Source organism: Schistocerca piceifrons, chromosome 1 (assembly GCF_021461385.2).
Source record: "Schistocerca piceifrons isolate TAMUIC-IGC-003096 chromosome 1, iqSchPice1.1, whole genome shotgun sequence".
NCBI classification, from domain to species: domain Eukaryota; kingdom Metazoa; phylum Arthropoda; class Insecta; order Orthoptera; family Acrididae; genus Schistocerca; species Schistocerca piceifrons.
In genome coordinates this window covers 965362279-965377470 of record NC_060138.1, presented here as the reverse complement: position 1 = coordinate 965377470, position 15192 = coordinate 965362279, and the positions used below count along the sequence as shown (strand labels likewise).

The following is a 15192-nucleotide window of genomic DNA, read 5'->3' as shown; positions in this document are numbered from 1 at the left end:
ATAGAACGCTTCACAGTGTAGGCAGGTCAGTTGGTAAATCACGTGGGTGCTTTCACACGTGGCTCTGTCTTTGATCGTGTACACCTTCCGGGTTACAGGACTGGAATAGGTGGTGGTGGGAGGGTGCATGGGACAGGTTTTACACCGGGGGCGGTTACAGGGGTAGGAGCCAGAGGGTAGGGAAGGTGGTTTGGGGATTTCATAGGGATGAACTAAGAGGTTGCGAAGGTTAGGTGGACGGCGGAAAGACACTCTTGGTGGAGTGGGGAGGATTTCATGAAGGATGGATCTCATTTCAGGGCAGGATTTGAGGAAGTCGTATCCCTGCTGGAGAGCCACATTCAGAATCTGATCCAGTCCCGGAAAGTATCCTGTCACAAGTGGGGCACTTTTGGGGTTCTTCTGTGGAAGGTTCCGGGTTTGAGGAGATGAGGATGTGGCTCTGGTTATTTGCTTCTGTACCAGGTCGGGAGGGTAGTTACGGGATGCAAAAGCTGTTTTTAGGTTGTTGGTGTAATGGTTCAAGGATTCCGGACTGGAGCAGATTCGTTTGCCACGAAGACCTAGGCTGTAGGGAAGGGACCGTTTGATGTGGAATGGGTGGCAGCTGTCATAATGGAGGTACTGCCAGCGCTTTTGTTTGGTAAGTTTCATCATCTTTCTTTTTTTTATATATATATATATATATATATATATATATATATATATATATATATATATATATATATAAAAAAACAAAGATGAGGTGACTTACCGAACAAAAGCGCTGGCAGGTCGATAGACACACAAACAAACACAAACATACACACAAAATTCAAGCTTTCGCAACAAACTGTTGCCTCATCAGGAAAGAGGGAAGGAGAGGGGAAGGCGAAAGGAAGTGGGTTTTAAGGGAGAGGGTAAGGAGTCATTCCAATCCCGGGAGCGGAAAGACTTACCTTAGGGGGAAAAAAGGACAGGTATACACTCGCACACACGCACATATCCATCCACACATACAGACACAAGCAGACATATTTAAGCCAGTGATACTAAACATTATCTTCATTTAAGATGTCCAAAAATTGTTATTAAAATAAGACAAACATTACAAGTAACTCATAGAACATCCAAATTAATACTGGACTGCAAGACAAACAATTCACTCACAGCGCATGTTACTGCATGTAAGTCACATGATATCCAAAAGAATTATTGTAGTAGCAATAGAAGACATCTTCTCACCAAGCATTCACTACAAACTTTACGTATTCCTGTGTAACTGTGAGAAAACTTATTCCATAAGGATTTGCATATTTAAATTCAATTATCAGTTTGGATTTCCTTATAACCATTGTGCACAGTGACTGTATGTAATTTGAACAGGAAGGAAGTCAGCAAATGAGTCTAAAGTCAACCTGTACTTTATTGCAGGTCTAGATTTCAGCTACAGTATATCTATCATCAGTGCCTACATGAAGCTTTAATCGTTGTTATAAGTTTTAAAAAAATTTTGACATGTTTCACAACAGCACCAGTGGGTTAGTCAGTTAGTTAGTTAGTTAGTCCATGTTCCCTGGATCATTTTGTACAATAAATCGTAATGATGTGAAATGAGTCATTTTGCATTCACACCACAAGTTAATTTGTGAATATGGCTACATGCTGAATATTTATAATTATTTTATTTTATTTACAGATGTGAGTTACGGTAGTAATTCCTACCCTCCACCTTTTACATATTGCAATAATTAAAATTCTTCTACAGAACAGAAGGAGTTGTCAAGGAGAAACTTTTTGTTTTCAAATTTTACTCTGATGTTTGTCAGAAATTTTGTATGACTGGGTAAGTAATCAAAATTTTTTTTGCAGCATTGTGCACCCCTTTTAGTGCCAAAGACAACCTTAATGTGGAGTAATGAACGGAATTCTTCCTTCTGGTATTGTAATTATGTACATAACTGTAGTGGATTATTTACAACAAACTTCATGAGGGAATAAGTATACTGTGAAGCAATAAGTAGTCAAAATGCCCAACTCCTTAAATAGATGTCTACAAGATGATCATGGGTGAGCACCACATATTATTTTGACAGCACTTTTAAGCAATGAAGACTTTCATTCTTAAAGATGAGTTATCCCAGAATATTATCCCTGATGACATTCTGAATTGAAATATTCAACATATGCCAACTCACTGATTTTTCTCTCCCCGAGACTCCACGAGCAAATGTGGCTGAACTAAGTTGTCTTAGGGGTTCCAAAATGTTCTTTTTCCAGTTTAAATTCTCATACGTATGGGCGCCTAAGAATTTTGAGGTTTCCATCCTATCTATTATTTTCTCATTATCTGTTAAACTTATGATTCGTGTAGTACCTCTAGATGTGCTGAACTGAATATGTTATGTCTTTTTAATATTGAAGGTGAATCCACTCACAGAAAACCAGTCAATGACACTTCTAACAATACTTTTTATCATTTCTTCTGTGTCTGTCTGTACGCTTGGATTGATAATACTAGCGTCATCTACAAAAAGAACTAATTCTGCTTCATATACATTAGACGGAAGATCATTTACATATGTGAGGAACAATAGTGAAAGTAAGATTGAGGCTTGAGAAACACTATACATGATTTTTCTCTAGTCAGAATTACATCCCCGTGCTATATTGGTTTAATTACTAAGTACAACTTTCTGCATTCTTTTGGTTAGATATGACATTATCCATTTGTTGGATATACCATCAAGCACATAAAACTTCAGTTCATCTAGGAGAATATCATGATTCACATAGTCAAATGCTTTAGGTAGGTCACAGAAGATACAATGGCATTAATTATTTAATGCTGGTAAAATTTGGTGAGTGAGTAAGTGGCATTCTCGATACAGGCAACTCTTCTGAAACATAAACTGTAATCTGCTGAGGATATTATTGTTGCTAAAGTGATATACTGTTCTAAAATACATCACCTAAATAATGTATACTGTTCTAAAATACATCATCAGTACAACAGGTTGGTAGTTATTGACATCTCTCTTACAATCTTACTTACAGAGGGTTTTAAAAATTGTATATTTCAGTCTCTTTGGAAAAATGCCTTGAGTTAGTGATGCAGTACATATTTCAGATACGACTGGGCTTGTTACATGAGAATGAATCATCAGTAGTCTGTTGGAAACATCATCAAAGTCAGATGAGCTTTTATTTTTGAGAGAATGTATAATTTTCTTAATTTCAGAATGCTGAAATTTTTCTCTTGAACTGTTTGTCCCTATGCTTTCTACTGTATTTTAGAAATGATTATTAAATATAAATGCTACCTGTGACTCATCATTTATAGTTCTTTCGTTCAGTTCAGTAGTGATATTATCCAGTTCAGTGGCTGGTTGTCCTGTCTCTCATTTCACTACATTCCACACAGTCTTGAATCTACTAAGTCATTATACTGATCTTACTTTACCTTGTCATTTGTTTAATGCAAAACTGTTATTCTATTATAATTGTACTTTGTCTACTCTTATTTTAATACAAAACTGTTTGGATTGCTAGTCTCACATATATTTCTTTGACATAGAGGGCACTGTTCCTCTACGACATATACGGCGGCTGGTTGTATAGGTCTCTAAACAGCAGCCTCAGTCTGAATTAAGTCAGGTACATGTAATAACCAGTGTGTTTACTGGCCTGTTGATGCTATTTGACTCACTTCAAATGGTATGTCATTTATTATGGAGTCTCCAGGTCTGTATAACTGTGATATAAACTTTGTTTGTTACCATTCAGTGTCTGATTCCTTAGTGTTTCTTATATATTCTAGCACTCATGATAGCTATACTATGACTGAAATGTAGATCTGCAATAAAGTAAAGACTGAATCACATATGATTGCTGATTTCCTTTCCATTTAAATTTAATACTGGCAGTAACTATTTAAATATAATGCATACTATTTTGTCTACAAAATATGAAATCTAGTATAAGTCTGAATGAAAAATGTGAAACTGCCTGACTCAAAAGTAAAGCTGAAAATCTGACATTCCATATAAAATTAAGGAAACTGTATGAAAAAAAAGTGTGGAGCTTTAACAGTCACATACAAAAAAGAAAAAATAAATTTGTGAACACAGACATGAGAAGTGAGCTGACACAGGTTGAAAAACACTGCCTGAAGAAAAAAAAAAAAAAAGGCAGAACACCTATATGATGTCGTCAGATGTCATATACAGCACTGGTAGGTATGTAGATGATTAAGAGTTGCAATTCCCGGTGACAAGTAGAATGGCCACCACAGTGCATTAGTGTTGTTCATGTCTGATGTTACCAGGCCTGGTGAGGTATATAAGGGGCATGAACGGAAGCCAAAGTTGCCAGATCACTGTGAAGCGCACAGAGATGCTGCATACTCAGTGAGACAGCATTACCAGTACCTGACAAGAGTTTGAAAGGGCTGTCACTGTGGGTCTCTATTTGGCCAGTTGATCAAACTGTGCAACATCTACATTTGTGGAGCATTCAGATGTGACAGTAGTCTGATGAAGGACTGTATGGGAACATGATGGCAGGCATATTTGTCGTCAAAGTTCAGGTTGAATAAGTCTGATCACACAAGGGAGCATCAACATACTGTGTACCAAGCATATCATAACCCCTTCAAATCAACAAGTAATGGAACCCTGCAATATTCTGTGCCATTGGTCAAAGATTAGCAGCAGCCAGATTAGGGAATTACTGTCCCATATGTAGCCCATCATTAACACCACACCACAAATGGCTGCATTTGGAATTATGCCACAACTGGGAATCATGAACTGCTGATTAATGGTGTCACATTATGTTCAGGGATGAATTGCAGTTCTGCACCATCCCAATGACCATTGTCAGCAAATATGTCAGTGAACTGGGAAGACGTCTCATTTTCCCAATGTTTTTGAGACACACCAATGGTGTTACTCCTGGTGTCAAGTAGTGGGAAGGCATTGGCTATGATTCTAGGTCAAGGCTGGTAGTGACTGAGGGAACTTTGGAAGCACAAAAGCCTCCTGCGTCCTGGTGTGTAACCTCTCATGTGACAATATAACAGTGAAAGTTTTCAACAACACAATGCTTGTTCACACAAGGGAGGTGTGTCTATGAACTGTTTATGTGATGTTGAGGTACTCCCATGGCCAGTGAGACCCCTAGATTTGAGGCTGATAGAAACTGTGTGGGACTAGCTTAGCCAGCAACTCTGTCCCAGTGCCAGTATCTAGTTTATGAAGGACCAATTACAGTGTTGTGAGCCACTTTGTCTCAGAAGAGGATACAATGGCTTTATGACACTCATCACAACCGAATCAGAGCACACATTCAGGCCAGAGGTGGTGCAATGTCATACAACGATAAGTGGGCTCATATTGCGAAATTCTTTGAAAATTTGACTTAATTTGGTATCACTGAAATAATATCACATACTCTCTGGACCTACAAAGTTTCATTTCATTTCCTCCTCCCCTTCTTGGTGCTTCACTTTTTTTACCGCGCATTGTACAGAATGTAGATGAAAAGTACACGAGTATTATAATGAAAGCCTGAACAAAGGCAGTAACGTAAATGTGTAAGTGCAGTAACACTAATGACAATACAGCGAAACCCATATTTTTTGTTTTCTTGTGGTCCTGGCATAAAAAACACAAAATTGAGGAAAATGTTAAAACCCCACAAAATATGAGCAAAAACACATGTAACTAGCATATATGATTAAAAATTGGAATTTTCTCCAATGCTTTGTATGAAATCTGTCAAAGTGAAGGAAATTAAATGTACAACACAATGTTTATATATTTATTTGTCATAATGAATTTCATTAGGTCTTAAAAAATCACAGATGTGTAGCAGAAAGTAAAAATTCATCAAAAACTTGAAAATGGTATTTGGGTACAAGGTAATAGAGCTGTTTTCCAACATGCTGTGACCACAAATTATGTATTCATAACATGTGTTTTTGAGAGATCATCCATTGTGCTCACCCAGAAAAAAGTAAAAACTGATGAACATGTTGAATTAAACCAAAAACATCGCAGCAGTTATGTGGTTAAACCACCAGCACAAATGCAGACATCTGCTTAACAACATACTTTGTCAGCATTGCTGTTATTGTTTAATGCTTTTCTTGCATGCCACACTTCATGTATACTCACCACTGTTAGTGCTATTATAGGCTTGATGACAGAAACACAGATGTGAAAAAATTGAGTTTACTTCCCCAATTGATGTTACAAGCTTGTTAGAAGTCAGCTAAGTGAATTTCTGTACACTGTGCAAAGTGTAAATTTGAAAGAAAGCTCAGGTGCTACAGTTTTGCTTCATGCTCTGTCATTGGTGCCAATCTTCACAATCTACAGTGTGTTATGTGTGCGGTGCAAATACATGAGTAGATGATGTACGAGGGGTGTTTGAAAAGTCCATGCAAAGCCTGAGAGATGGCACCACCGGCACTTATCAAGGTCATGTTTAGTTAGTAGCATCTTTGGAAAGAACGCACACCAAGTTTCAGCCATATTGGTCAATTTATTTCTGTTTGACATTCATGTGAATCAAGGAAATCAAGTGATTGTCAAAAAATGGACGAATAAGAATTTCATGTGGTGATTAAACGTTACTTTATGAAAGGCAAAAAGCCTCAGGAGACTAAAGAGAAGCTTGATAAACATTACAGTGACTCTGCACCTTCGATTAGAACAGTTTATAAGTGGTTTCAAAATTTTTGGAGTGGCTATATGGGCACAAGTAATGCTGAACTTTCTGGACGCCCTGGGGAGGTTACGACTCCAGAAATCATTGATAAAATCCATGTTACGGTGATGGATGACAGAAGAGTTAAGGTGCGTGAGATTGCTAGTGCTGTGGGCTTCTCGAATAGATATTTTGCATAAACATTTGGACATGAGAAAGCTACCCGCAAATGGGTTCTGCAACTGCTCACACTTGACCAAAAATGGAATCGCGTGAAGTGTCGCAAGGATGGTTTGCAGCTGTTCAGGAAGAATCTGCAGGACTTTTAAGCGTCGTTTCGTCACTGTGTGTGAAACGTGGATACATTACTATACTCCTGAGACCAAACAACAATCTAAACAATGGGTTACCAAGGGAGAATCTGCACCGAAAAAGGCGAAGACCAGTCCTTCGGCCAGAAAGGTTATGGTGACTGTCTTTTGGGATTTGCAAGGGATAATCCTCATCGACTATCTGGAAAAGGGTAAAACTATTACAGGTGAATATTATTCATCGTTAATGGACGGTTTGAAAACCGAGCTGCAAGAAAAACGCCAGTGATTGGACCGCAAAAATGTCCTTTTCGATCATGACAATGCACCAGCACACACCTCAGCACTTGTGGTCACAAAATTAATGGAAATATGATTTCAGCTCGTTTCTCATTCCCCTTGTTCTCCAGACTTGGCTCCCTCGAACTACTATTTGTTCCCCAATTTGAAGAAATGGCTGGTGGGAAAAAGATTTTATTCAAATGAGGAGGTGATTGCGGCAACTAATAGCTATTTTGCAGACTTAGACAATTCCTATTATTTGGAAGGGATCAACAAATTAGAACAGTGTTGGACGAAGTTTATAAGACTAAAATGAGACTATGTCGAAAAATGTTTACGCCATACACGTAAGTATTTTTTATTTTTGCATGGACTTTCCAAATGCCCCTCACAGTTGTTGCTACTGTATCATGTCAGTTTTGAACACAAAACTCTTTAAAATGTGCTACCGCAAAACCCTTGTTCTATTTCCATGTGACATTCCTGTCACAGCACATCATTGTGCTACTGCAAAAACCTTGCTCTTTTTCAGTGTGACATTTCTGTCACAGCACATCATATGTACGTAAAGTATATTTTCAGCATTTCACAAAATGCTTTCACCCCTACCTGCACTCCCGTCGCTGAAGGGCCACTACCCCTCTCCACAAATCCATTAGGCAAACTCATTTTCATGAATTGGTGTGGTGTGGTGTGGTGGCTGCGCTGGCTATTGGGTGGCTTAACAAGTTGCTAGCCAACAAGAGTTCACTAGCCAGAAATGGGCGACGTTTCCTTGATTATGACCAAGTATATTCTTTGAGACTCAGTGTTTGAATTTAAAGGTTGACAATTGATGTTGTTGCTCAATACGGTAAATTGGAAATGCATGCAAAAAGATGAGACAGAGACATAAGTTGCACAAGAAAAGGTAATGGTTGGGCCAGTTCATCATGTATGAGCTTGGACCGGAACACTTCACGTCGACTGTCTTGTTTTTCCATTACTGCTGCAACCTAACAATAGTTGTATCATAATTGGGCGGTGAAGCTGACTGTTGCAAGTTGTGCTGGCAACACCGATTGTGAATTCCATCACATTTCCTCTCACGTCTCCTCTCTCCACCATGGCCTAAAATATTCCCTTAATTCCCCCATCACCCATGGTGTGAACTGCCACTTATAACTCGTTCTGTCACATCAAATGTCAATAGGAAGAAATACGGGGTGAAGTCAAGTGAGACATTGAGTAAGACCTTAGAACTGAGGTAAACCTCATTAGGAAGAAATGTAAAATCGGGGAATTTTTAGCATTCATCTTATGGGTTTTACATAGGAGCTATGAATTTATGGTGTAGAATCATGAAAAACTTAAAATGAGAGAATGTAAAACTGAAGTTCCACTGTAGTACTCTTAATGAAATTCTTAATATGATTAAAGCAACGTTATTCCTTTTTATGTAATTAACAATGTATTTTCTTTTTAGCAAAAGATTTAGAAAATATGGAAATTTAGAAATTTTTATTCCTTTTGGAAGCCATGCATGACATTAATTTCAATATTTCACATAAATACTTACTGTTTCAGGAAATTAAATCCATGAACACAAACCAATATGTTCCCATATGCATCAACTTTTAGAAGATTCCCATAAAGTGTATCAAACCAAAGTCCTCTGAAAGAAAGAAGCCAATAAATTTAACACAGTATGAAATGGTGCAGAGTTTTATACACAACACTTTTGTGTTAGATGATTTCAGTTATATACCTTAATATGTGTGTTACTATTTCACTTTCACCTGACTTGTTTGCCTCACTTAATAGATCTAACTGTTGGTTCCTTGTTATGACTTATCTGCACATGTGACAATATAATGTAAATAATGTATACAGGCATTACTCTGTAATTTTTATCCGATGACTGTGTGTGAACATATTGTAAGAATGATGATTATCTATGAACATATAATTTATAGGAGTGTAAATCTTAAAAATTTCTATATTTATGCCTGTATGCAACTGAATCAAAATGTATATATTTATTTATGTATGTAACTTAAATGTGACCTGCCTATATCTATGTGTACTAACACACCGAGATTTCTGGAATCAATAAAAATCAAATAACATTCTACTGTTCCTTTGAGTTTTCATTTGCAGACAGAATACACACAGAAACATGTACACACTCATCTTTTTACCTTATGGGGAAAGATGGATCATAGACAAACTCTCGTATTTCTTGAGGATATCCAAGAGAGACAAGCCGTTCTTTTACTAAATTAAATCCTAATCTCTCATACTGTGGAGATTTGTACTCTGGAAAAAAAAAGATGTGAATAATTATCTTAACAAGAATATTCTCACAATTTGGGTAATAAACACAATTTGGGCAATAAAAACACACACACACACACACACACACACACACACACACACACAGTACTTTGATATAGATTGACTTAATTATTGTAGAATGTGTTTGACATTGTCTGGTGTAATAAAAATCTAGCAACACCAAAATTATCAAAAGCCAAATTCACTTTACAACACTAAAAAATTACAAGAAAACAGAATGGCTGATTAGCGCTAACCTTCATGAAGCAATATTCTATGTACTACCAATAGAAACATATGAAAGGAGATCTATTCTAGCTTTCAGAACTGTTAGTTCCTACCTCAAGGAGGAATAAGGGATGGATAGGTTGGGTTAGTTTTGGAAGGAGGTCCAGGTCACCCAGACATCTGGTTGAGAGGGACCCATCTTACGAGAAGATAAGTACTAACCAGCCATTTTCCCTCCTTGTAATTTTATAACATCAAAACTATTACAATTAAAATATTATCTGGTTTTATATAATAATTTCATTTCCAGAAGGTTTTTGATACCATACCATACAAGTGGCTTGAAATCAAATTAGGTGCTTATGGAATATCATATTAGTTATGTGACTGGATTCATGATTTCCTGTCAGTCACAGTTCATAGTAATTCATGGAAAGTTATCAAATAAAACAGAAGTGATTTCTGAGATTCCCCAAGATAGTGGTATGGGCCCTCTGTTGTTCCTTATCTTCATAAATCTAGTTAGGAGGCAATCTGAGCAGCCGTCTTAGATTGTTTGCAGATCATGTTGTTATTTATCATCTAGTAAAGTCATCAGAAGATAAAAAACAATTGCAAAACAATTACGATAAGATATCTGTAATGGTGCAAAAATTGGCACTTGACCCTAAACAATGGAAAGTATGAAAATCAATCAAATCTAAAGGATGTAAATTCCACTAAATACCTAGGAACAACAATTACAAACAACTGAAATTGGAAAGAACACATAGAATATGTTGTAGGGAAGGTGAACCACAGACTGCATTTTATTGGCAGGACACTTAGAAGATGCAACAGATCTACTAAAGAAACTGCTTACACTACACTTGTCCATCCTATTTTGAAGTACTGCTGTACGGCGTGGGATCCTTACCAGATAGGATTAGTGGAGTACACTGAGAAAGTTCAAAGAAGGGGCAGCACATTTAGTACTATTGAGAAATAGGAGAGAGTTTGTCACAGACATAATACAAGATTTGGGGTGGAAATCATTAAAACAAAGCTGTTTTCCATTGCAGCAGGATCTTCTTATGAAATTTCAATCACCAACCTTTTCCTCCAAATGTGAAAATATTTTGACGACACTGACCTACAAAGGGAAAAAAAATCATCATATTAAAATAGAGAAAATCAGAGCTGAGACGGGAAAATACAAGTGTCCTTTCCTTTTGTGCACTGTTTGAGAGTGGAATATTAGAGAATTAGTGTGAAGGTGGTTGAATGAGCCCTCTCCCAGGCACTTAAGTGTGATTTGCAGAGTTGCCATGTAGATGTATATGTAGATGTTATGAATATGCAGCAACAATTAAAAATCTAATTCAGACCACGACTCGACCCTGGATTTCTTGCTTATAATATTCATTCACCATAACTATAAGGCTGTCTGGACATACCACTGGACCTGGGTTAAACCTTCATTTTTACTGATGGTTCCACTGTCACTGTATCTTCACAAATTTTATTTTCTTCAATACATTCTGTACATTTCAGTGCATTTGGTTACTTTCAGTTTTATTGTTGTTAGGCCAACTGACAACATCAAACACAATATATAATAAATACATCAATCCACACAAAAGTGCAGACATAATACAAGATTTGGGGTGGAAATCATTAAAACAAAGCTGTTTTCCATTGCAGCAGATCAGCTGTTCGTAGTACTGTTAATGAATTCCAGCAAATCAAATCATGCAATGGGTGGGCAACTAACCAGTCATATACTGTTTGGAAGCCATGGGAAAAACAGTAAGTCCATTTTATTACGAAATGAGTTTATGACACATTCTGATGGCCAGCCATTGGTACTACAAGGCAGTTAAAATTACTTTCAAATAACGTGCCAAGTCACTGAGATACAATGAGTTTCACTCTTAGTGGTAATGGAAATAACATTCTAAGTCGGTCTTCTCACAGAAAGAATGGGGAAGTCCAAGGTTTGCTACCACAGTTCACATTACAGCTGTTAGGTCACTTAGGTTGTGACTGCAAATGTGATTGGCTGAGCTTTTTACTCTGAGCTGTTTCCGGATAACAATCATGTTAAGTTTGAAGTTTGAGAGTAGTGTGGTCCTCTTTGGATGTTTAATATGTGTGGATCATCACAAGATGAAGGTTAGAAGCCATCCGTTACTCAATCAGCTCAAAAGAGAGGATGTTATTGCAGAATGAGTACTGTTTGTGGGTACCTTAGGGCAATGCCTCATGACTAGGTAGCGACTGCAAGTGCTCAGTGTTTGAGTGTTTTGTTGTTGTTGTTTTGGTCTTCAGTCCTGAGACTGGTTTGATGCAGCTCTCCATGCTACTCTATCCTGTGCAAGCTTCTTCATCTCCCAGTACCTACTGCAACCTACATCCTTCTGAATCTGCTTAGTGTATTGATCTCTTGGTCTCCGTCTACGATTTTTACCCTCCACGCTGCCCTCCAATGCTAAATTTGTGATCCCTTGATGCCTCAAAACATGTCCTACCAACCGATCCCTTCTTCTAGTCAAGTTGTGCCACAAACTTCTCTTCTCCCCAATCCTATTCAATACCTCCTCATTAGTTACGTGATCTACCCACCTTATCTTCAGCATTCTTCTGTAGCACCACATTTCGAAAGCTTCTATTCTCTTCTTGTCCAAACTATTTATCGTCCATGTTTCACTTCCATACATGGCTACACTCCATACAAATACTTTCAGAAACGACTTCCTGACACTTAAATCTATACTCGATGTTAACAGATTTCTCTTCTTCAGAAACGATTTCCTCGTCATTGCCAGTCTACATTTTATATCCTCTCTACTTCGACCATCATCAGTTATTTTACTCCCTAAATAGCAAACTCCTTTACTACTTTAAGTGTCTCATTTCCTAATCTAATCCCCTCAGCATCACCCGATTTAATTTGACTACATTCCATTATCCTCGTTTTGCTTTTGTTGATGTTCATCTTATATCCTCCTTTCAAGACACTGTCCATTCCGTTCAACTGCTCTTCCAAGTCCTTTGCTGTCTCTGACAGAATTACAATGTCATCGGCGAACCTCAAAGTTTTTACTTCTTCTCCATGAATTTTAATACCTACTCCGAATTTTTCTTTTGTTTCCTTTACTGCTTGCTCAATATACAGATTGAATAACATCGGGGAGAGGCTACAACCCTGTCTCACTCCTTTCCCAACCACTGCTTCCCTTTCATCCCCCTCGACTCTTATAACTGCCATCTGGTTTCTGTACAAATTGTAAATAGCCTTTCGCTCCTTGTATTTTACCCCTGCCACCTTCAGAATTTGAAAGAGAGTATTCCAGTTAACGTTGTCAAAAGCTTTCTCTAAATCTAGAAATGCTAGAAACGTAGGTTTGCCTTTTCTTAATCTTTCTTCTAAGATAAGTCGTAAGGTTAGTATTGCCTCACGTGTTCCAACATTTCTATGGAATCCAAACTGATCTCCCCTGGGGTCCGCTTCTACCAGTTTTTCCATTCATCTGTAAAGAATTCATGTTAGTATTTTGCAGCTGTGACTTATTAAACTGATAGTTTGGTAATTTTCACATCTGTCAACACCTGCTTTCTTTGGGATTGGAATTATTATATTCTTCTTGAAGTCTGTGGGTATTCCGCCTGTCTCATACATCTTGCTCACCAGATGGTAGAGTTTTGTCATGACTGGCTCTCCCAAGGCCATCAGTAGTTCTAATGGAATGTTGTCTACTCCCGGGGCCTTGTTTCGACTCAGGTCTTTCAGTGCTCTGTCAAACTCTTCACGCAGTATCTTATCTCCCATTTCATCTTCATCTACATCCTCTTCCATTTCCATAATATTGTCCTCAAGTACATCGCCCTTGTATAAACTCTCTATATACTCCTTCCACCTTTCTGCCTTCCCTTCTTTGCTTAGAACTGGGTTGCCATCTGAGCTCTTGATATTCATACAAGTGGTTTGAGTGTTTTAAACAAATCAAACCCCACAAAAGAGAAATTTAATTTGTTAGGTAACTGGAATAATAACTCTTACTACTGAACCAGCTTAATTTCAGTGAGGAAGATTGATTGTGGAAGGTATGACAATTCTAATACCAGAGATTGCTCTTTCTGATACATTGTAAGAAACAAACAAGATGATACAATGAGTGAAACTTCTGTTTGTCAAAAGGCCTGCATTGCTTTGCATAGAATAACAAAGTGCAGACTGCATACTATACACTGAAGTATACAAGATAAGGGAACACCTCCCAAAGCCAAACTGGCCTTGGAATCTATCTAAAGAAGAGGAGGCAGCCATTATAAACACAGGTGCATTTAAGGGCAAGAAGAACTATCAATAAAAAAATGGCACATAGTATATAAAGAACTCCCTGTTGCATTTGAAACATTCTGGAAAATTGAAATAAAAGTTTTCTGAGTACCGCAGACCCAGAAGAATGCCTCCGTAACCACAGCTGAAATGTTGGTTCTCCAGTATAGCATTTACATTGCAATGTGGGTCAATACTTAAAAAGTTTTTATGTCAACTGATTCTGGCCACAGAAGTCTAGGCAATTACACCGGAAATATTGAACAACAAATTCATCTTATCATTTGGGTACTTACGAACTGATAGCTGCTGAACATTTGACAAATTTCAAGCAGAATTAAAAGGTTTGAATGCAAAGCTTTTATAAAACATCTGTGAAAAATAATAGTTAGAAATTACAAATTAAAGAACTTTGTATGGGAGACAAGGTTCACAAGTAAAGGCTATTAAATTTTATTCACGAAAGTAAAAAAGATGACAGAAAATGAAGCCACACGCCATCAGGTGGCTTGCGGAGTATGGATGTAGATGTATATGTAGACTATAATAAAAACCTATCCCTGCCAAATGCCAGCACTAACGATATTTGTTGAACTAGTGTCAATTATCATTCTACAGTTTCAACCCTCATCAAATGCTCAACAGTGATGAAATTATTATACTTCCACCGAAGATGTGGGAAACAGAGGAGTGAATCAAGTTATTAGTCTTTTGCACAATTATGTGAGTCAAATCCTTGATCAAAAAGTAAGGGTATCTGTAATATTTTTTTGATTTGTGCTCAGGACAGAATAAACCTATGCAGTGTTCTTACATCTTCACTAAGCTGTTAATATCATTACGAGATTAGATAATGTCAAAATATTACTTGCGATATGGGTACACTCTTAGGTACTAACTAGCTCAGTCCGAACAGGCCTTGGAAGGCCCAATGAAACCGACCGGCTGCTGTATCATCCTCAGCCCACACGTGTCACTGAATGCAGCTGTATGTCAGTTTAAGGGATCAGAGCTGCTTTTTCTCAATCAAGCAGCTCCTCA

General features: G+C 37.6%; 1 protein-coding gene across 3 annotated transcripts in view; it reads right to left on the bottom strand.

The window, feature by feature from the left end:
- LOC124742400 (cytosolic purine 5'-nucleotidase) overlaps positions 1 to 15192 on the bottom strand; it is a 458666-nt gene that overhangs the window by 87524 nt on the left and 355950 nt on the right. For all 3 annotated transcript variants that reach the window (XM_047248892.1, XM_047248829.1, XM_047248933.1), the window contains exons 3-4: positions 9467 to 9584; positions 8845 to 8940 (exon numbers count right to left, since the gene is read on the bottom strand). In XM_047248892.1, the coding sequence (XP_047104848.1) occupies positions 8845 to 8940; positions 9467 to 9584 (214 nt within the window). The remainder of the gene's footprint in view (positions 1 to 8844; positions 8941 to 9466; positions 9585 to 15192) is intronic.